The sequence below is a fragment of the Opisthocomus hoazin genome, chromosome 1, assembly GCF_030867145.1.
Source record: "Opisthocomus hoazin isolate bOpiHoa1 chromosome 1, bOpiHoa1.hap1, whole genome shotgun sequence".
Lineage (NCBI taxonomy): Eukaryota > Metazoa > Chordata > Aves > Opisthocomiformes > Opisthocomidae > Opisthocomus > Opisthocomus hoazin.
Window position 1 is genome coordinate 146008275 of NC_134414.1, and position 22045 is coordinate 146030319.

At 39.6% G+C, this 22045-nt stretch overlaps 1 protein-coding gene across 3 annotated transcripts in view; it reads right to left on the reverse strand.

Annotated features, from left to right (window-relative positions):
- PIK3C2G (phosphatidylinositol-4-phosphate 3-kinase catalytic subunit type 2 gamma) overlaps positions 1–22045 on the reverse strand; it is a 310696-nt gene that overhangs the window by 78875 nt on the left and 209776 nt on the right. For all 3 annotated transcript variants that reach the window (XM_075440297.1, XM_075440305.1, XM_075440313.1), the window contains 6 exons: positions 11923–12103; positions 10475–10582; positions 8107–8199; positions 5557–5686; positions 3351–3487; positions 681–850 (listed from right to left, as the gene is read on the reverse strand). In XM_075440297.1, the coding sequence (XP_075296412.1) occupies positions 681–850; positions 3351–3487; positions 5557–5686; positions 8107–8199; positions 10475–10582; positions 11923–12103 (819 nt within the window). The remainder of the gene's footprint in view (positions 1–680; positions 851–3350; positions 3488–5556; positions 5687–8106; positions 8200–10474; positions 10583–11922; positions 12104–22045) is intronic.

Below are 22045 nucleotides of genomic sequence, written 5' to 3' on the forward strand. Positions count from 1 at the left end.
TTCATTCCTTCCCAATTAATTCCTCCATAGTATGCTCAGATTAGGAAGTAGAATGCATGATCACATTATTTTATTTATCCTTATCACGGGATAGATACAGATAGATGCAAACACGGAAAAATCAGTCTTGTGTAGGTAAAATCAGATATTTGCAAAACAGCCCCTGAGCTTAGTGTGGTTAGATGCAAAACGTTAAAAGACAGTGAAAAAGTTTGCAATTTTACCCACAGAGGCATAATGTAATTATTCTCCATGTCTATTTCGAAAAGTTGGTTTCTTCTCTGAGTACGGGAAGAATTAGATACATCTATGGTTTTGGATCCATTATAGGAACACTCTTCTGTTAGAAAAAAAATCAATGGACATCAGAATTGTTTTGGCATAGGCCAGTCCACTGTTCTGGTTACTACAGAACTGCATAATTTAAATCGCTGACCTAACAAGGATTCAGATTTTTTTTTTTAGACTGAACAGGGATCTCCAACATCTCATTTTAATTCCTTTTCCAGTCATTCCTGTATTTTTAGAAGTTTTGTGAACAACGAAAAGATGTTATGGAAAATTCAGAAAGAAGAAAAAAGCATGATCATATTTGTATTTTTTCCATGGGTGTTGAGAATGCTGTGAAATTTCAGAACATTGTTTTAAAGTTTACTATATGCATTACGATAGATACTAACCTTCTTACACTTCCAAATGTCTGTGCGTGACCTAAAAATCTTCCAAAATCGATGTGGAACATGTGTCCAGCATTTGTCAGCATTATGTTGTCACTGTGTCGATCACAGACTCCCAGAATGAAGGTAACAACACACCAGCCAGCGCAGGAAAAAAAGAAATTCCTTATTGCCTAGGCAATAAAAAAAAAAAAGCACTTACTGGAAATATAGAGAGATGTATGTGGCTTGTGATGCTAACAGGAAAACCAAAAATTGTAGTTCTAGAAATGATAAGCATGTTGCTAAAATTTTAACAGACAGGTGTTTGTAGGAATGGTACTCAAACAATTAACATACAAATTTCAAAGTTACAATGCAAGAACAATTTAATGCATGAGGTTTACACCTTGTGTTTTACATATGCTTGGAATTCTATGGAAAACTTCTAAGGTGAAACATACCTAAGAAAAGCAAGCTTCTTGGCAGGAAGCTGACATTTTCTGTTCAATAGCCTGTATTTATATTGTAAAAATCATTGTTTGGAAATCAGTTGGAAATCCACAAATTTAACTACTTGCTTTGTAAAGAAAGTAGGTTATTTTACACCCACTGTACTGTTCTGTATCTACATGGGTCTTTTTTCTCCAGAATTCGGTTGCCTTTCTCAAATCCTAATTAATCAAATCTCACAATATTCCAGCCCAAAGGATTCAACCCTGTTTTGCAGAAATAAACTGAAACAAAGGCTAAATCACTTTCTGCTTATAGCATCTGCGAATCTGAATAGACCATGGAATCAAACCTAGTGTTGTGTGGAGAGACCCAAGAGAGTGATTAAGCCAAAAAGCAGTCTAACAGTTGTGTTTGATATAATCCACTCCTCTGATGTTCTTTTACATGGCGGAGATGTCTACTTTCACAGTTACTCTGCTTTGTGGAAGTAGACTGGCTCATTCAGATCTGTCTCATGAATCTCTTTACAATATGACGCTGTGGCATTGCTCTTTGCTCAAAACGTGCCCATGGCAGAAGTAGGAAAATGTCCAAACTAATGCTCTGCTCACCAGACACTCCTAGGTGGGTTCCAAATTATCTGCTTACTTGCAGTTCCCATTCAGAAGTCTTAATCTCCCATCAACCTCAGTCGCAATGTGATTCATTTATACAGAAACCCAAACAATCCTAATCTGTGATCTTTATGTTTCTGGACAAAACATAAAGTACCCGAGGTAAATAATTTTTCAGGCATTGAGGATTTCCCTGTAGACAAAGGGTGCCACCTGGAATGGCTGACACGGGTGACAGCACTGTGGAAGACTTACGCCACAGCAGAAGAGTTGACTGAATTTCATGTCTAACTGTACTGCTTACTCACTCTGATGACCTTGGACAAAACACCTAAGCTTTCTGTGATTTTGTTCATCCAACTGTAAAAAGAGGATATTAAAGCTTATTCTGCATGAGCATTTTGAACACCTTAGAAACAGTATTGTATGAGTAAGAAATTATTAAGGAGTAAAAGAGAAAGGTTCACTCACCAGCAAGTGCAAGGTGAATGTAGAGTAGTAATTTTATGCATGCCCTATGCAATCAGATCTGACTGTATTTTATATGTTCAAAAAATTGAAAGAAAATGTGTATAAACTGCTTTTAGAATATTCCACATCAATGGTACTTTTTACAAACAGTAGCAGCAGCAAGAAATCAGGTTTTCAATCAATAACTAATAGTATCTCACTTTTCAATTGAAATGTTGGCTGCATTTCTACCATAACACTGCAAACATACAAATTTGTAAAAAAAATTCTGTACAGATCATTCCTGTTTAATTGACTCAAGATGATATACAAGGAATTCCAGTGCTCTTACTGAAAATGTGGATGAACAAATGCCTATGGAATAGCTACAAAATTACTAAAGTTTAGCAAACACATCTATGCTATACACCTACTAAGAAACTCTTTTAAAAGCACTTCATTTTCAGAGTGGTAAAGACTCAAAGTTCCCCTGTGAAGTTAAAATTTTAGCTACTAATCTACTGTGGGCATGGAACAGGGTTCTAAAAATTATCCCAGTAACACAAACACTAAAAGGTTTTTCATGTGCCTCAGAATATGCTCAGACAACAAAGAATGAATAGAAATAGCACCTTGGAAAACCTCTGCTTCTGTAAATCAAATATCTGATTTTTTTGCCTCATGCATAATGTCTACTTTCATAAAATCAGATGTACTACATGGGATCTCACAATGTGATATGAAAAGCATGATTCTCTGTATCATATGACTAGGTAGCTTTGATAAAACAGCTTTCTAAAACCGTGGGTGCCGACACGGACATTTCTAAATTCAGACTTTATGTGGTTTATATAAAAGAAAGTATTTAGAGAGCTGACCTAAAAAAAAAATGGTTTTGAGTTCAATACTTAATTTCTACTTCAGCTTCTCTTTACTACTAAATTTCAAATCATCTCTATGACACATTTTTATAGAAAATGCATTACAATGCACCTGAACCAGAGCAGTATCTCTGTAGTAAGAGAGTGGCATTTAAGTCAATTCCCTGGCTTCTATGCATGTGAATTGTTTGTCTTGCATCTGAGTCATTTGTTTTTGCTGCTTACTGCCATTTGGTTTCTTTTTTCCCCATGGTAAAACATAAACCATATAATAAGCTTCATTATGACGTTACCTCTTGGTAACTTGATTCCAGAGGATGGTGATGACGGAACCATTTTTTAATTGTGTTTTCTTTCAATGGTCCTATCAGACCAGACTCCCTGTGGATCTTCGCTAGTGTGGTAGCACCTGGCACCATCTGTACCAACCCTAATCAGATAGAAAGGAGTTCACATGAAAAACCTTCAACTTTAAAAAGATATGAAGACCATCAATGCATATTGCCTATTGTCGGATCATTCCATGCAGAAAAAATACATGCTTCAAAGCTTATAAAATAATGAATGCAACAGAAAATATAGATCAGGATTTTTTTTCTCTTTCTCTTTGGACACAGAAAACAATGAATGCTTAGTAAAAAGTGGCAGTTCTGCAAATGAGAAATAAACACACAAATAACAATATTGTGGAAATAACTGCCTTAAGGTACCAACAAAGCCTATAACAAAATTCAAAGCGGGTAGTATATGTACACAAACAAAAAAATATATAAAAAATAGGTTCTGATATTTACTATGAAATATAAAGTTATTTAACACGTGTCAAGAATGCCACACAAATTTTTGTGCAGCATGTGATGCTGATCACAGCTGGGAGAAAGGATACTGGATAATGAAGAAATTAGTCCGATCCAAGATGATATAAGCTGGTACTTTGAAGTGCAGAGAGAAGCCAAGCATTTTGCAATGCTTCATTTGAATCGTCTGCCTCTACTGCATGCACTCAATTCCTTTTTTGGAATCGAGACCTGGCTTGCCAGCCTTCTGTCCCTGTCCCTGTGTGTGGTCCCTGGCATGTCATCCCACAACTCTGCATCACAGAAGGGCTTCCTCTAACAATTTCAGTTGGTGACAGGCTCCTCTACGATACCATGCCTGGAAAGTGGCATCCTACCAGTGCTTTATCTGCTTTTCATATTTGTATGAAAAGTGATTTCCATGTTCCCATGACTATGAAATTATCATCTCCTATCTCCCTTGTGTAGAAAAGGTGGCCCATGGACCAAGTCGTTAGCCTAGGACTTGGAAGACCTGAGTTCACAAGGGTCATATCCAGTATGGCCACAGGCATGTCACTTGGTTCTTTTATTGTTAAACATTAACTGTAAATCAATTATATTAACACTTCCATAGCTCATAAGGAAAGATATTGTGAGGAAAATCTGTCAGACACCAAGGTTCTCTGCTGCTACAGTGCTGAAAGGAAAAGACTGTCAGGCAGAGAATGTTCTTTGCAGATGATCCCTATATCTTTCCTGGCAAAAATCAAATAAAGTGTTAGTATATAAGAGGGACTATAATATTATGCTCAGAGGTGGTACTCATGTATTATTTACCTTTGAAGCAGAAGCCTTCAAGCTTTCACTCCCACCTCTACAAAGAAGAGAGGAATCTTTTTCAGGTCACCTTAACCACCCTCCATGTACGTGAACTCATCTACACTTTCTCCTAGCTCCTTCAGATCATCCATCCTCTCTCACTTCCTCTCTGTGGCTCAGAAAGCAATGAATTTTTTTCTAGTAGTTTTTTGTACAGCAGGTAATCTGGATACATCAGTCTTCTATTGGTGCAAGGATTATTTTCAGTAAAAGATCTGGAGAGTCAGTATTAAGCTTACTAGTGTCAGTAAATTTCTTTAGCAAGCAATTGGTATCCCTGCTACAGCTCTGCTATAACAACCATAAAAGGGGGAAATAAAGCTTTCAGATGTCAGACCTGCCCTAAGCAACATAAATCGCAAGAGTAATATTTCAAAATCAACACTGCAAAACTGTCATCACTTCTCTACAGGTACTTTCTATAGCCACATGCATCCAGGTTTATTTAATCATCTATGCAGGATCACACTGGATTAAAACTTTAGTAGTCATGGCCAATTTTCATCCAAAGTTCTCTTTTTGATGTGTGAAGTTACTTTTAAGAATCTGGTGCAAGCTGATGGTGCTGAAGCTTTGGGAAAATTCTAGCCTAAGTTGCTACTAAACTTAATGAGTTTGTACTTCTTGAGAGGTAGAATGAATAAATAAAATGAACATTCAGGAGTAGGCAAGTATATAATTTAAGGCCTGAGTAACACAAATTCTGAGCATTTTTTTTTCAAGGGGGAAGACAGATAAGACACCTATGAAAATAAAAGTTAAAGGGAGGATTTTTGTATACGGCAGTTTACACGAGATATGAATAATGTAATACAGGTAACTTTCATAATGTAAAACTGACCTTGGCTTTTTCCTGTAGATAAACACCTATAAATGGTCATTTGCATATCCAGTCCCTCTTGGAGCCAAATGCTGTCCATCACTCGAACAATTTGCAGAACCAGCATATCTTGACGTAGATCATCGCCTATCTGTGAAAATTGCACAAGAAATCCAAGGTTCTCCTTCAATATCAGATACAAATAGCTTCCTATTTCATTTGGATTTTTTTCCCTCACCAAAATGGCTACATTCATTTTACAGTAAATCCTTCGTTTTTTTTCAAAGTTGCTACTTGTCTTTCTGTGTCGGAAAAGGACAGTGTAAATGGCACACATAGGCAGAAATGGTTTTGGCAGCCACTGAGACGGTAACAAGTGCTCCCTGATTAACTGCAGTCTTTCTGCTTATTATTCCCATGTAATTATTAGAGTTTGAAAATTTAAGCCGGAGGTAGGATCCTAATTTAGTTACATTTTAAGGGCTACCTAGTGCTAGATCGCTTTTCACAAATGACAGCATTTGTCTAATGTTAAGCTTCACAACTTGGTATTTGCAGCAGGCTGAAGGGGAGTTTTATCATGAATTTATATTTTATTCACGACATGATTCATATTCAGTTTCAAACAGTGATGCAGTGTTGACTGCTCTCCCCATGGAGCTGGTCAAATAATAATCTTAGTGAAATGGAGCTTTAATTGTAGCCACAAGAGCTAATGAAGAGATTATCTTCAACCGTGGCTAAGTAAATGGCCTGTGAAAACAAAAGCTCTGCATTTTTTGTTTCCCCCTTCCCAGCCCATCTAAAATATATGTGACTTTTACTGGCATTTGTGTTTTATTCATTTATTATGTTCTTTTTATATAAGCATCTACAGACATTTACTGCCGTTAAATGAGTACTTAAGGAGACATAAACTGATCTTTTAAAAAAAAAAAAATTCAAATCTGATTTCTTTCCTTTAAAGGTAATCTTAACGCCAACTAGTTCTTGTTAGTACCCAAACCTGCAAAAAATCTGATTCTCTCCACTTACCTTCCGTCCTTCCCTCACATACACAGTCATTAAGCAATTTAGTACTTTATCGGTGCTTATCATTTTATGTACACATTATCCATCATGGAAAACAATGAAACTAGCACAAGTAAAAGATACTTTAACACACTGGTTTGCTGACAGGAGAAGGTGATGTCAGCTAGAATACTTCTATTTGTTGAATATTACTGGGCGGGGAAAATGCTATCTAGGTAGAATCAGAACAAATACTTAAATGCCCCTTGAGCAGGCACTTGGTCATGTTGCTCAAATAAGTAGGAACCTGTCTATTTAGCATTGATTCTCTGATCACAGAATCATAGAATGTTCGGGGTTGGAAGGGACCTCTGTGGGTCATCTAGTCCAACCCCCCTGCCGAAGCAGGGTCACCTAGAGCAGGCATGATGAAATAGTGTAAGAATCAGCTTTCTGTATGTTCAGAAAAACTTAACATTGCTAGCCTCCCCCTAACATGCGTGGAAAGCATACTTCTATTCCTGAGAATCACAGCGGCTCTAAAGGTCAATTAAATTCAAGACAGCATAGAAATCTTTTTCTTCCTTTAATTTATTTTTATCAATTTTTAGGCTTCTCATTTGGAATACAATTCTGCAAAAGATCTAGGAATAATGCCTTTGGCAACACTGATCATTTTGTATCCATCAGCCATTTTCTGAACTTCAGTGTTCTTTAAAAACGGCACCCACTGTTACAGAAGACATTTGCTCTTTTGAAAGTAACTTTAGATTGCACGTATTGTCTTTTGCAGATGGACACAGCACTGTCCTGAACTATGAAGCTTTGAAGGTCATAGCTGGAAAATAAACCAGAGTTTATTTTCACAGTTCCTCCAGGTAACTCCAATGAGACAGAGCTCCTCTGCTGTCCCCTCTGCTTCCCTGTTCCTCAGCCCATTCTGTCTTGCTGGTGGATAGGGCAGAATTACTTCTATACAGCAAATACAGTCTCTAACATTCCGGTATTTTGATTTGTTAGAGACATCTGGACAAGGTTACTGGATTCAGTCATTCTGAACTATCCCTCCTCTGAGACGTGTCCTCTGACTCCAGTGTGATAGAACAGAATCACAGAATCATAAAATAGTTTGGGTTGGAAGGGACCTTTCAAGTTCATGTACTCCAACCCCCCTGCAATGAGCAGGGACATCTTCAACTAGACCAGGTTGCTCAGAGCTCCGTCCAACCTGACCTTGAATGTTTCCAGAAGTGGGGCACCTACCACCTCTCTGGGCAAAATATTTGATACATAAGCTAGGCTTAAATTATAAACTTAATATTTTAGCCTGGTTGACTCCACTACAAAAAAACAATTGCAAGAAGTTCTTTGATTCTCTACTGGCCAAAAAGCTGATACAGCATACTCCATTAAAAGTTCTAGCATCAAAAATAATTGGAAAAAGTGAACAGCAAAGCCAAATCAAACATTCTCAGGCTCAAAGTTTAAAACATAAATTAGGTGAATTTCAAGTCAACATTTTCCATACACAAGGAACTGAGGATTAGAGGAAGAACATACCTTAAAAATAACATTGATGTTCCCACTTGGAGCATTTGCATTGATGAAAGACATTTTCAATGGAAAAGCATTGGACGTAAAATATGAACACGACTTCAGGGAAAAAAAGATGAGAGAGAAAACCAACAAATGTATTTGTCACGTACACAAAAAATCAGGCTAATACAATACCTCTGAAAAAAGGTATCATCTTTAAATATTGCTCAGTAGCACTGATAACGAAAATAAATAATTCTTGATATTATTGAATGTTTAATTGGGTCAGGAAGACTAGAAAGTCTTTTTCCCCAGACAATTTGTTTCACTCAATACTCAGATTATATGAATGGATAATATTTTCCATACTAACTTCTCTTCATTATCACCCAGGTCTATTAATGTTAAACTTTGGCTGGGACTGAGTGGACAAAGTACATAAGATTGATCTAATGAGAATCTGTAAAGCACTCAAAAGCCTTTGGTCCTATTATTCTCTGCAAAAAAAATTGTCCATTCATACAATCTTTATGGAAGCAAAGAACCTGATAATTTCTTTGATGACCTCACTCTGGTGAAGAATACAGGAAATTCTGAAAATCACAATCTATTTTATGTGGCATTTATCTTAATTAAATGTAAACTCTGACTTCTCATGCCCTACAGCTCCTTCAACCTGAAGACCTCAAAGGGCTTCAAAAAGCATTAATGAGCCAAGCACTACAAATCCTGTGTGAGTTAGGGTGGTATTATTATCATAATTAAAAAAAAGAGGGGGGAAAAAACCCATAAAAAAAACAACCAAAGACAATGGTAATTTAATGGCCTGGTTTCTAGAAATAATGATCACTCCACAGCAGCTACTGCTGTCCTTATGAGGTGGAGCGCAACAGAGGCTAATTTGAACAAAACCACTACTAGACACAGCTGTCTCTTGTTTTTCATCTAAACATCTCAAAGCATGGTACAAGCATGCAAATATTTTCTTAGCCACACCATACCTCTGCGATGTGCCATAGCTATTCTTGATGATGAAACCTGACCCTCTACTGAATTTTGCCATTGAAATGTCTCTGTAAGTGCTTCAAAGGTTACAGTGAGATAATGCATTACTGATAGAGCTGAGAGCAGTGCTTGTTACTAGTAAAATCAATAGATGACACCAAAATGAATTAAATTTAGGCAATTATAAGCACTTAAAAATTTTAATCTGCATGATTATACTGACATACAGTTCAATCAGCTGCATATATTTATAGCCAGATAATGGCTTTTAATGATATAAGAAAAATGAAAAAAAAATCTCTCTTGAGATTCTTACATTTAAACATTTGTATCCATCCAGCCAAGCTGGTGCAGTATAAATAGCACAACTGTATGGTGAGATGCCTTCCCATTAGTCATTATTTCCCAAAAGCCTGAAAGCAGTAAGAAGCAGCAGGCTTCAAATTCTTCTGACTTCTCTCATACACAACTGGCCCAAGCCTGCGGGGTGCTGGAAGATCTCTGTTCTCAGCGAGATCAAGGCTGAATAGCAATTACTTGGAGAATTACAGGTCAAAGGCAATTGAAGGGATCAGCACCTCTTAGAATCAGGTCCGCTGAGGATAATGAGCCAGAGAACAAAAATAGAACACAAACTACTGTAATTAGGCAGCTATAACTGGTAATATATATGGCTCTTCAGGTTAGTTTTCTCTTGCTGCTAGATACCTGTTCCTTCTCCAGAGCTGTAGCAGCTTACTCCTGGCATAATACTGCTTGCAAAAACATTTCTAAACAATGAATAGCAGAGTTTTAGTACTGTGGTCAAAGTCAAGTAACACCAAAAAGTATTGTCATTTCCTTTATAAGTAGTTTTTAATAGGGGTCACAGACATAGGTAAATTACTGTGAGTATTTAATATTTGAGCAGTTCTCAGTCACATGCCTAGTCTCAACTCAGCAAAAAGAGAGCTAGCTCTAGACCTTTAGCTGCTCGCATCTGTGACAGGAGAGAGTCTTGGATGAGAAAAAACCACCAACAAGAGCCACCTGGGCAGGATGGTAACCAGGTCTCAGCTTCAGGGGATCCAGGTGCCCTTGCCAATCCCAACACCATGGCAGGGCAGCTGGGCTGGGAGCAGGCTACTTAGAGTCTGAAATCTCTGCTGCTGTGCAAGGGAAGACATGCACGCAACACCCACCCCACCAGCACCCTTCACCTCTGCCTCCAACAAAGGTCCCTCGTTTCAAGGGGATTAGGCTGAATGTCAGTTTACCAGATAACTCATGCTTAATACCAGTAAGATCATTTCCCAGTCAATGTAGCCATTCACTCCCTCTCCCTCTTTATAAAAAAAAAAAAATAAAAAAAATTAAAAAAGTAATCCATTGCACGAGCTAGACTTACGTCTGCCTCTATGCCTTGGACAAGAAGCGCAGGATTCAGGGGAAGTCGGCAAACCTTCACCTCCTGGAAGAAGTACTGAAGTGTGTTGAGTCCCACCTTTAACACCTCCTGCAACATGTGAACCGTTATGGTAACATGAAAGAACATAACAGCAGCTTTTAAGCTCTTGACTGTCCTTCTAGATTTTAAACAAGCAGTACAATTTCTGGAGCTAGTAGCATCCATGTAACCTTGTAACAGCTAATGAGGTCACACTGAGGTGTGGTTATTAAACGTGCGAACTGTGATTTTACTCCACATTCATGCTTTTACTGCCTAGATGCACTACCAGTTCGTGCTGCCATCTAGGTTCAGATTCAATATCCTTCATTAAGGGCTGATTAGCCTTGCACCTGCTCTGCTGCATCTCATGTCTTTTTTGCCTTGCTGGACAACTTGTTGCCTCAATGCTGTGATCCCCCTTGCCTAACTAGGTGCATTAACTACAAGGTTTGTGAGGTCCCCAGTACCACAGTAACCACAGCATTGACTTTAATCTCTAAAATCTGAATTATGCATCATCATGTATAATGTATCACTACTATTTCTTTTTCTTTACATGGATTTCTCTCTTTGCAAATATTTTTGTCTTTTACTTCCATGTTTGCTTTGCCGCTCTCAGGAGCAACGCAGAGTTTTCTGAAAACTCCTTTGAAAATCTTTGAACCCTCAACAAGGCAAAAAGAATTTATGATAACTTTCATGATAACCAGCAGTGGCAGGTATATTTTTATTTGGCTTTCTGGGCTGTCTTGCTGAGATCTCAGCAACAGTTTTACACATCAGGTAAGTAACAACAGCTGTCTTGGAAAATTAACAGTTTTGAATTGGAAATGTACCTATGCAACATAAAAGCTGCACCCGCTGAAGACGATGACTGCAAGCTTTCTACTGCCAGGAATGCATCTCTGCAGATATGTGTACAGTATTAATTGCTGAAAGCTATATTTGAGACATGAAGTACAGTCCACTCTGGTTGGCTTTGCTAAGAAATGAGGATGGTCAACCAGTCAAGGACAACTCCCAGCAAAGTTTTCAAGAAATACTGCAGCTCTACAGGAGTCAAGTATTTTGGGATGAGGTGCTGAAAGTGAGCGTTCCTTTAAATAAAATGTTAATCAGCTTTGTTGCGATTATTTCTGACCACCTCCAAGTCTGGTTGAGAAACCACCAAAGAAGAAATTTAACTGCCTTAAAAGATCTGCTGACCTCAAGAGTAATAGTGATGAGAGTTGTCCCATTAAATACATGTGTTTTACCTGCTTTCAGAGCAGCCCAGAATTTTACAAATTTTAGTCAAATCTTGTGTGTGTTTATGTAAAAGGCATTAGAGGAAAGCGGTGTCACCTTAGGAAAAATAAAACTACCTGAAGAAACCTAGATGGAAGGGGAGGTATATTTTAACAAACCTTTCTTTTTGGGTCACTGGCAGCTTTTACTTCTCTGGCAATGTCTTCCAGAATTCTGATAAGTTTCCCCTCCTTAGAAAACTCATCGTTCAGGGTTTTTCCAGCACAGAATTGGAGAGCAGCCAGTAGTTTCTGATACCAGGCTTTGAAATGAACTTCATTCTGTGCATTCTTCAACAGCCTGAAGGAAGGAGAGCAAAAAACACCTGTGTATCTAAAACTGATTTTTATTTTAGAACACCTCTAGCAGGAACAATAAATGCACTCCAGACTAATCCATGTTTGGTGACTTTGGGCAGCAAAGAATGAAAAAAAAAAATGTTTATTTGTTGGCAGTACTCAAGTTCTATTTCATAACTAATAAGATTCCAAGTGTGTTGAATCAATAGAAACCTGCCATTTCTTATTGCCATACATAGTGTAGTGCCTGTATTGCTTCTTATTTCTCTAAGAAAAATTTACAAAGTAAAAATAAGTTGTATTTTTTAAGTCCCGTCTTAAATATATATCCCTAAATCTAGCCTTTGGTTGGTTTGTTTCTCCTGCCAGTAAACTTCCACCAAGCAAGCACATCTTTCAGCTACCAGGTGCATTTAAAGACCATTTTAGTCTCAGAAATATCATCAGTTCCAGGAATTTTCACTATTTTAAGTTGAAGAGACATTAATAAAATTTGCTATACTGCTAAAAAAGAGTGAAATGAACCCATTTGATTCCTTTTTTTAATTGTAAGTGTTGGTCTAGAGCAAAAACTCAGCTCTTCGTTCTACTGAAGTATGTAAAAGCTTTGGAACTGGAGTTATTACTAACATAAAAGTCAGAAATAAAACCAAAAACTTGCCTTTTTTTCATGTTTACCATGCAGTGTCTCTAATTACACATTCATTTGGGCCAGGAAAGCTGTGGCGTTTAGTGTTTTTTCAGTTAATTGAATTGATCACTGGGAAATTTTTTCCTTATATAGGCCAGAGGTTTTGAACACATTTGATTTATTTTTATAAGCATAGATAGCATCAGCAGCTTTATATTGCTACTAACATCCTGCCCATCGCCTGGGATTTCCCTTTGCCTGAAGCACTGATGAGGTGCTCTTTGCTTTTGTCCAAACTTTCCTCTGCACAACTTCATCCTTAAGAACATCTCAAAACTTAAATTTCTTCTAATGTCTGAATCTTAATGTAGCTTCCCTTACCTGATGAGGTTACTCAAACCTAACAAAAAATGACAGTTTTCATGGGACAGAAATCAGAGAAGCTGTTGACATCACATATGAATATGACACATAACAAAAAGCAAGAACAAGACATATATCAAGCACTGATTTTTAAAGGTAAAAAATCGTAATTCCTGTAGACACTTCGACTCCTTCAAATTATGTATAAGGTACTGCAATACTGCTACTGCAGCCCATGCATCTTTTGGTGATGAGGGATTCATGTCATCTTTAACAAGGAGATACTTCTGGGTCCTCTTTTCCTATATAATTCAATGCAGAATAGTATCAGCTACTTGTTTCTGAAAAGCCTCTCCAGTTACACAAAACCTGTGAACATCTAAGGGTTTATAAGTACTGAAAATCTTAAAAGGATATGCGGTGTTTCTACCAGAAATGCCTAGACATGAAAGGGAAGAGACATGAGAAGTTTATCATCAGCTCTCTTTGGAAGACATTGAAATTACATTTTTTCCTGTAGACTAGTAAAAACCAGTAATTACTTTTTGGATGTGAAAGAAATGCAAATTGTCATTGCAGTTCCTGGTGGAAGGCAAACCCCCACACACAGAGACAGCTGTATTCTCCTGAACCCTCCACAAACTGAAGAAGCCTGAGAGCACGTGCGTATATGGTGGTGGATAAACTAATTGTTTCAGGTTGCAAGCAAAGTCCAAGATTCCACAGGATGAAATTCATTTGCTTAAATGTAGATACCTCGTGCCATTTTAGAAGTCCTAGGACATTCTATTCGGCCTCCAGCTGTTGCCTTGGGAGGGCATGGGGCCACCAGAGGCAGTATCTCCTGTGTGCCGCTCACATGCAGGTGTCTCTGATGCCCTATGCTGTGTAAAATGGCCTATGTTTAGGCTACAGAATCACACTCTGCAGTGGCCTTTTAGCTCAGCTGTAGGCAAACAAGGTGATTTAAAAAAAAACACATACTCGGTCCACTTCAACAGCAAGCCAGGAATAAGCTTGGTGATGATTTTTTTAAACAAAAGTAGTATTAGCACAGTCTCAAGTGTCACGGGGGCAGGAACTGTAGTCTAGTGGAGCAGTCTTTGTCCATCTAAAGAGCTTGCATTTCTCTTGGAGCACAGGCAGAACAAACTTGTTCGCTCTGCCTTGCAAAGTGCAAGCGCACCTAAGAAAAGATGACAACACTGTGATACCTATTTTGAAGTGGCCAGGTTATGTTGGTGCAGAATCTTCTGTCTGCACTTCTGCTTGCATTGAAATCAGCTCCTGAGCATCTGAATTAAATTAATTCACCTGCTCTGTTTTTAACAGTACATATATTTAGAGAATCCAGAAAAAGTACCTTTTCGTGTCTGAGATGTCCCTTTAATCCTCTCAGATACACAGAACGTTAAACCAACTTCTATTTCCCTAAAATGAAAGGCTTAGGATTTCACACACAGAAAGCAAAACAGCAAAATCAAAACATTTTCCTATTTTAAACAGAACTACTCCCCGAACAAGGCAGATCAACCCAGAAAATTCACATTTTGATTATTCTTATGGCTGAGCGTTCACAGAAAATAAGCTTATATACACATATGATGTAAAGATTTCTTTTTGACCTAAGAAAGGATTATGGGCCATATTCAGATCGCTTATGCATAAGGTGTACATGAGGACAGAGGACGCACAGCGTCTGAATCCTCTCACATGTGCTTCTTGAGCCCAGTCCATGGGGAAAGTTGAGGCAGTTGTCATGATCTCACTTGCAAAATCCAATTCCACGCCAGCTGCAGCCCAGCACACGCTCCACAGTCTGAACCCACATGGCAGCTTTTGACAGTGCACGCGATTCCCCAGCAGCCCCACGAGGGACTCGGGGCTCTGCACTCCAAATGTGTCTAGCGACTGCGGTACAGGCGACACAACGTCCTTCTGCCTGCCTGCCAGGGTAGGTACGCTTTTCAAAGCCTGTAGACCTTAATTTGCAAAATGATGTGGATTAACTGGGTCTGACTTTTATATTCATTTTCTAAAAGCAGTCCCAAGGAGGATACAAAGGACAGCTTTTACTGTGATGACTCATTGTCGGCTTTGCTGAAATGTTTATTCAACAACTGAACAAATACGCAGTTGTAATTCTGCCTTCCCAGTCTCCTGGCACACACATCTTCACCCTGCCATTGCGAGAACTCAGCGGAGATGGAAAAGTCTGCAGCTTTTGAGGCTGCAGAATGGAGAAACGCTCAAGACACCAATGAAATTTTCAAATTAGGAGAAGATACCTAGCTGTGACAGAGGAAGACAAAACAGGAATGATTTAAAACTTCAGGCTGCCAGTAAGGAAATATGTAAAGTTTGTTTTTTTCCTGACAGTTTTCACAGGGTTCTGCAAGACAGAACTCGATATAAAAGCCTGGCTTCATGCCAGGCCTATACAGAGGATCTTGCACCTAACAACAGGGAGACTTCCTCACTCTTCAGGGTTCTCTGATTTGGGACAAACACTCTCATGCTCAGCAGGGCCAAGGTAACTCAGATCCACTCTCCCAAGGTCATTTTCTGGGAAATGGCACAATGGGGCTGGAAACAGAAGGACGCTGACCTGAAGTTTAGTGAAGAAGCAAATTAGACTGTTCCTGCTCAGCAGCAGTCAGAGGGTCCAAGTCAGAGTCTGGGGTGCCCTGAATGATGCCCCCGACTTCCTTCTGCAAGCAGCCGCTCCTCTTCCTCTCTGCGTGCACCCGCGCCATGCCTGCGAGGTGGCTCCAAACTCATCTTCTGGCACTCGCAGCTGCAGAAATACGTGTGTGTGTGTGTTTTCCAGGTACAGAAATACAAGTGTGCTGGAGAGACTTTTGCCACAGGGCAGAATGGGAAAGTGCGGTTGAATCAGGCTGAGTTGGTTGCTGTGTCAGAGAAGAAGTAGGGCTAAAAACAACAGCTACCGAGAAAAGGGAAATTAAAAAAAAAAAAAGGGGAGGGGGAAAAAAAAAGGAAGGAGAGGAATGAGATTGGATGGTTCTCGGTACCAAAACAGGTGAGCTGGCCTAATTCTCCTTCTGTGGTGTGGGGAGAGAGGGAAGCTGGTGTCTAAAAGCCTTGCCACAGACACAGTCTGCTCTCCGAGTTAGATTTGGCAGCCAAGTGAAAGAGGGAGTCTGCTCAGGAAACTCTGCTGCTTCAACATCTGTTCCTTGTCTCCTTCAGAGAGGGGAGAAGAAAGGTGAGCCAGAGAATAACTCCTGACAGGACAGATTAGCTTGCAGGTAGCCTGTTAAACCACATTGCAGCAAAAGAAACCCAAGAAAAGGCCAGGATCTCCAGTATGTTAGTGCAGGTTTAACTATGCTACGAAAGAGTGAGGTACAGTTTGACTGGGCTATTTACATGTGGCATCAGAGTAGACACCCTAGTTAATTAGTTTCCAGGTGATGTCTGGTATTTATTACACAAAAGCTGTGCCTACCAGCACACACAGACTGCGTACTCTTTGCTTAGGGTGTTTTGAATTCAGAGATGCGCCATGAAAAGGAGGTGCCTTAGGGTTTTAAGGTGAGTGCTGAGGTCCTTACTGTCACTAGTCAATCTTTGGTAATCTTGACCAAGGAAGTAAATACGGCCTGTTGTGAAGGTATATTTTACGCTTATTTTCTGTTTCACTAAGCTGGAGGCAGGACTAGTCACAGAAGAGAACATTAGTACAAGACTGCTGCTCATTATAGGAGCCCTTCGTATCAAAGATTAGCACACAAACATGCATCTCTACCACTGCACAGCTTCCGTGTCTAAGGTTGACATCCATCTTGATTTTCATTAGACATCTTGCAACCTAAGCCGTCCTTACTGCTTTATTGTGCCATAGAGCTATGGGACACTCCTGGAGCATATAAGGGATTTTATATTCAACTCCTTAAAGAAAATATTTTACTGTTTGCATTCTTGAACAGAAGAGTGAGCAGCTTCTTCAATCCCACTGCAAGTTATTCACAGACACAAGGATGAGAGAGCTGACAAAAATGTGCAGCTGAAAGTTAGTACCTCCATCTAGGCTGTGATGGGCCATGAGGATGAGTGGGCAACTGCTGCTATTACTTACTCAGTTGCAAGTCAAATCATTCTTAGTTTTCTCTTTTATCTCCCCGAGATTACATTGGACGAAGTTTTTACTTCTTTGCCAGTGCTAATGGGAATAGTCCCTTTGATAGAGATATCAACAGAGCAAGTACTGCACAGACACTGAGAACTCTATCATCCTCCAGCCCCTACGTGCACAACTCCCCTTACTCCTCTGCAGAGCACAGCCAAGTCTGCAGAACTCATCTTGTTCACTTGCTAGCCTGTCCACTTGGACATGGTCTCTTTAGACACAGCCAAACTCTAAGGCAGCAGAATGCCAAGCTCGGAAATATGACTGGGGCCTTTCTGATCTCTTTACCAGCGCCTAGGATGGATGACTGAACTGGCTGAAGCTCCCAGGAACGTGTCTGTAGGATGGCAGCTGTTGCTTCGGAAAACAGAAAGGAACACTTGCACTTGTCGTGATGTAATCTCTGCTCCCAGCCTCCTCCACAGCCTCAGTGAGATAAGCCTTCACTGGACAGAAAATTTGACTTGATCTGCCTTGCTGGAAAGCCTTATAGTGGCTCTGTTCTCACAGTCCTTTGTTATTCAAGAGAAACATACAGGCTATCTCTGTTAACTTCCATTAAAAACAGATAATACCTCCCTTTTAAACTAACCCCAGATTCTAGTAAGGTGTGATTTATGTACTACAAGTCAGAAAGGAAAACAGAAAACAGCAGCATCACTCTATGTAGACCTATTGGGGCATGGCAATCAACAAAGCAACAGATGTAAAAACAAACGAACAACTGTGAAGCACAAAATGCCTAACGTGTTGAGAACAAAACAGTTTCTGCAGGGCAGAACAGGGAGCAAAGGAAATTAGACAGAAGAGCCACTGCACAACATAGATCGAAGGGTCACAGCAGTTCTCCCAAGTGTCTGTAGTACTGGGAGTTTTCCACAGCTTCACAGAAACACAGTGACAAGTCACCCACTTGACTGGAAGGACCAAGACTGAACTCCCTTTCACTCTCCCTTGCTTTGACTGAGTACAAAGCCAGCAGAAAGTGAGAGGCACGAAAGGGCTGGCAGAACTCTGCCTCATCTGCTGGTCTCTCTTCTCTTCTTTCTTTCTATTCTAGAACAAGAGCAGAATGGAAGGTCACACTTCTTGAGGAGACGGAGTGAAGCGTGGCGCAATATTTTCTCTGAATCTTTCTAACCAAGTAAGTCTCCAGGCTGGCAGGGCAACAGCTGTTCCGTAGCTTGCAGCACCCGTCCACTTCTGGCTCTTCACGCCTCTCCCAGAAGAAATCTGCAGTCAGCTTCACCTGCTGCGTCTCATACAACAGACCTGCTGTTAAACACTCGTTTTTCAAAGCGTTACCCTTGAACGGAAAATACCTCTGCTTAAAGTGCAGTTTTGTTTTAGAAGGTCATGCAATACATTTGCTTTTGTATTTCTAATTCTTTTTTAATAACATAACTTAGAACAGATGTCTAACATGTTGGTCTCCCTTAGACAACACAAAATTGTTGTAGACTTATTATAGAGTATGCTGGACACACTTGAGAAATGCATTTCTATGGGAGCCAAAGGACTAGTTGCCATTGTTTGCTAATCTTCTCTCCAAGCTCTTTATGAACAAGGCAACACAATTTGCATCCAGACAAATCACTTGATCCAGTAGATTGAGTCAATCCATTTCCCTTTTCCACTCCCACTGAATGCCTCAGCTGTGGAATGCATGTCCTGCTGACTCAGAGCAAACCAGCAGATCAGTGAAAACAAAGGCTATGCTACGCTATGCAAGCAAGTTCCCAAGCCCTGCTAAGGTTGTCTAGCAGAAAAATGTTTTATTTGATACATAATATAGTTAGTTGCACACACTTCTGTATCAATAAAATAAACCCCAGACAAAACTGGTTTTGTCTAAAGAGCATTTACCTTGAAAATCAACTGCCTCAAAAATTAATAGGAAAGTATAATGGTGCGCAGGTACCACTGTCAAATAGTAGATGCTACCTGGTTTAAGGAAGAAACTACCACGTCTTCTCCAATTAGTTGAATCAATTTGTTAATGTCACTATGTGCTACAAGAATCAATTAGCAAAAAGAAGTGCTAACAGTGTTTGTCCCTTTCTGCTCCAGTTTGTAAAGAAAAAAAAAACAAAACCAAAAATGAACTGTTAGCAAAGCTGGTCTCTCTGTAGTCTGCACCTCTCCATTCGGTGGGGTCTGCAAGCAGCAGAGGACCAATATTAACACACTGTCATGAACACAACAAACACCTGCAGCAGAACATCCATGTAACAGAACTAGTGGTTGTTTCCAACAACAGCTGTATACAACAGTGCTGACCTCAGATAACTTCACAATCTGTGAGTGCGGGTTCAAAGTCCACCAAAGATCCCACCCTAATAAAGTGTCCATCCAAAGCTACAGAAATTAAATGCCTTCACCCTTCATTAAGTGTCAATAATGCCGAGTAACTTAAGCTTAGGCTTGCAACTATAGGTCTAACTGCTCTCAACTATTAATAGAAAAAGTACTACTGTCTCAGTAAAGAGAATGACTAACCTTGCCCTCAGAAAAAAGCATTCAGAAAAAAAATAAAAAGCTGCTTAACAAATGTATTGCATTTAATGTCTACGTGAAGATTATCAACCGGGCAGTATTATTTTGCACTCATTAAGAAACTCTGCATTCAAGTCTGGCACTAATTTCGAAAAGCCTGGTTCCATCTTTGCCAGCGCTTTCCTCACATGACTAGGTACGTCCCTGTCTGCGCTTGTTTCAAAGTTGCGGATTTCCTCCTCGGAACAAATGCCATGTTGTTGTCAGAATTTCATGCAGTATCTTACACCAGAATCGGCAAGCCTGAAAGCTCCAAACCATGCATCTTTGTAACAGCTTAGAGTAAATTTGCGGCACAGGAACTGAAATGCTCCATTCATTCCAGGCACAACAGAAATCGTATTCTTCCCAGTGGGTAACTGCATTGGAAGCTTGCAATGAATGGGATTAGATGGGATAATCACCACTAAAATAAGCAGACCCAATGGTTTTAATGGGATGATGTCCAAATATGCCAGCAATTAGTTGGATACAGGAGATGACTAAGCTACTCTACTTTCAAACCATATAAATAAAATGCAATATTAATCCAGGTTCAAGCAGTCTACCAGAGCCACTGCAGTTGCTAAGCTTTGCACTGTATCTGAATTTAGGCTACAGTTATCACAGCAACACACTGAGGAGAATCTGAAAATGTTTTTCTTCATCTGCCTATTGTTTGGGTCATTCATATCTACCAAAATGGCCTTGGATAGCTTCTGCAGCTTCCCGTTAGCTTCACAGCTAGAACAAAAAAATCCTTTATGACACTACAAAATAAAATGTATGACACAGAACTAATGCTGTATGGTTCTGCATGTACTGGGCAACCCAGATTTACATGAAACTGCAGAATTAAACGTGAGTTACACTGCAACACTTTGGCTAACATCACTTTAAAAAGCTGTATGCACTTTTTTTCTTTTTTTGTGGTTTTTTTACTTTTTTTTTTTTTTTTACATACTAATATAGAAGTAGCTTCAGGGACAAAATTAAAACTGTCTTTCTACAAGGTCATTAAGGCCTTCAGCTGCTCGTATCAGGAGCAGTTCCAGATTTTATTCATACATTCTGAGCCAGATCTGTACTTTATAATCCTAGAGTTTTCAGACTACCATTCTTACGACTCACCTTGGGAACAGGGAGGGAGGGAGGGGTTTTGTTTTTGGGGTGGGTGGGATAGGAAGACATGTGACATTGTTTTGCAAATATTGTGTCATTTAAAAGAATTTATTCTGCCGAGCAGTAGGTCTCGAAATTTTTCCTATTTGCTCTGCACCGAGTTAGAGAATTTGCTTTGTTTAACAACGTCTACAATCAAAGCTCTTATCTTTCAACTAGAGTCTTAGATTTTCACAGACAAGATGCTCAGACGCCAACAGCAGAGGGAGGACAGATGAGATTTGATATATTCCAAATACATGCGGAGTTAACATATGTTTTAAGCCAGCATCAGTTCAACCTCTCTGGAAGAACCTGTCTTTAGATCTATTGTGTTTTAAGCACAGGTAATACAGCTGCAAGAGCTAGGATCCTGATCCCACATTACTTCCCGACATGTCTGTCTCTTCTGGATCTTTACTTTCATGTAGACACCTCCACTCTAGATAGTGGCCCTGCTTATCTTCTTTTGCCAATATCTAACAAAGGGAACATTTTTCAGATCACTGCCTACGCAGGAATAGGGAGGTACAATGAGCCTTCAGCAGGTACTGCTTTAGGTGTATCGGCAATTACGGTACCTCAGTATAATTACAAGATTACAAAGCCGCCTGTTTTAAGTACTCCTCTCGTATCCGACGTAGTGTGCTTTCTGCGGGATGTTGACTCTTCTGTTTCTGGGAATTTGCCATGTGGCATCTCATTAGCAAAGCCTGCTGAAGAGTGCAGCTTCAGTAGTGGTTCCAATGCTGCACAGCAACAAAGGACGCACAGATCAGATCGTCAGATCGCAGCAACTCGTTACGTCCGTGCATGTGTGCGGGTGACTTTGTCAAAAGAGTAACTTTGAGAGAACCTCCACAGCTCAAATAAAATGGCATCATGAAGACATACGGTCCTTTATACTTCAAAAATAACTACTGAAAGTTATTTGTTTTCAGGGAACAGATGACAGAGAATCAGACTTTCCAATAGTGGAGTCTCTAGACTCCAAATAACTCTTTTTCATCTTTTCATGATTCTGATTCTTCTAAGGGAGAAATCTCTTCAGACTGCAGCTCTCCTTATGCATAAGGCTACTCTGCAGTCTTCCTCAAGCA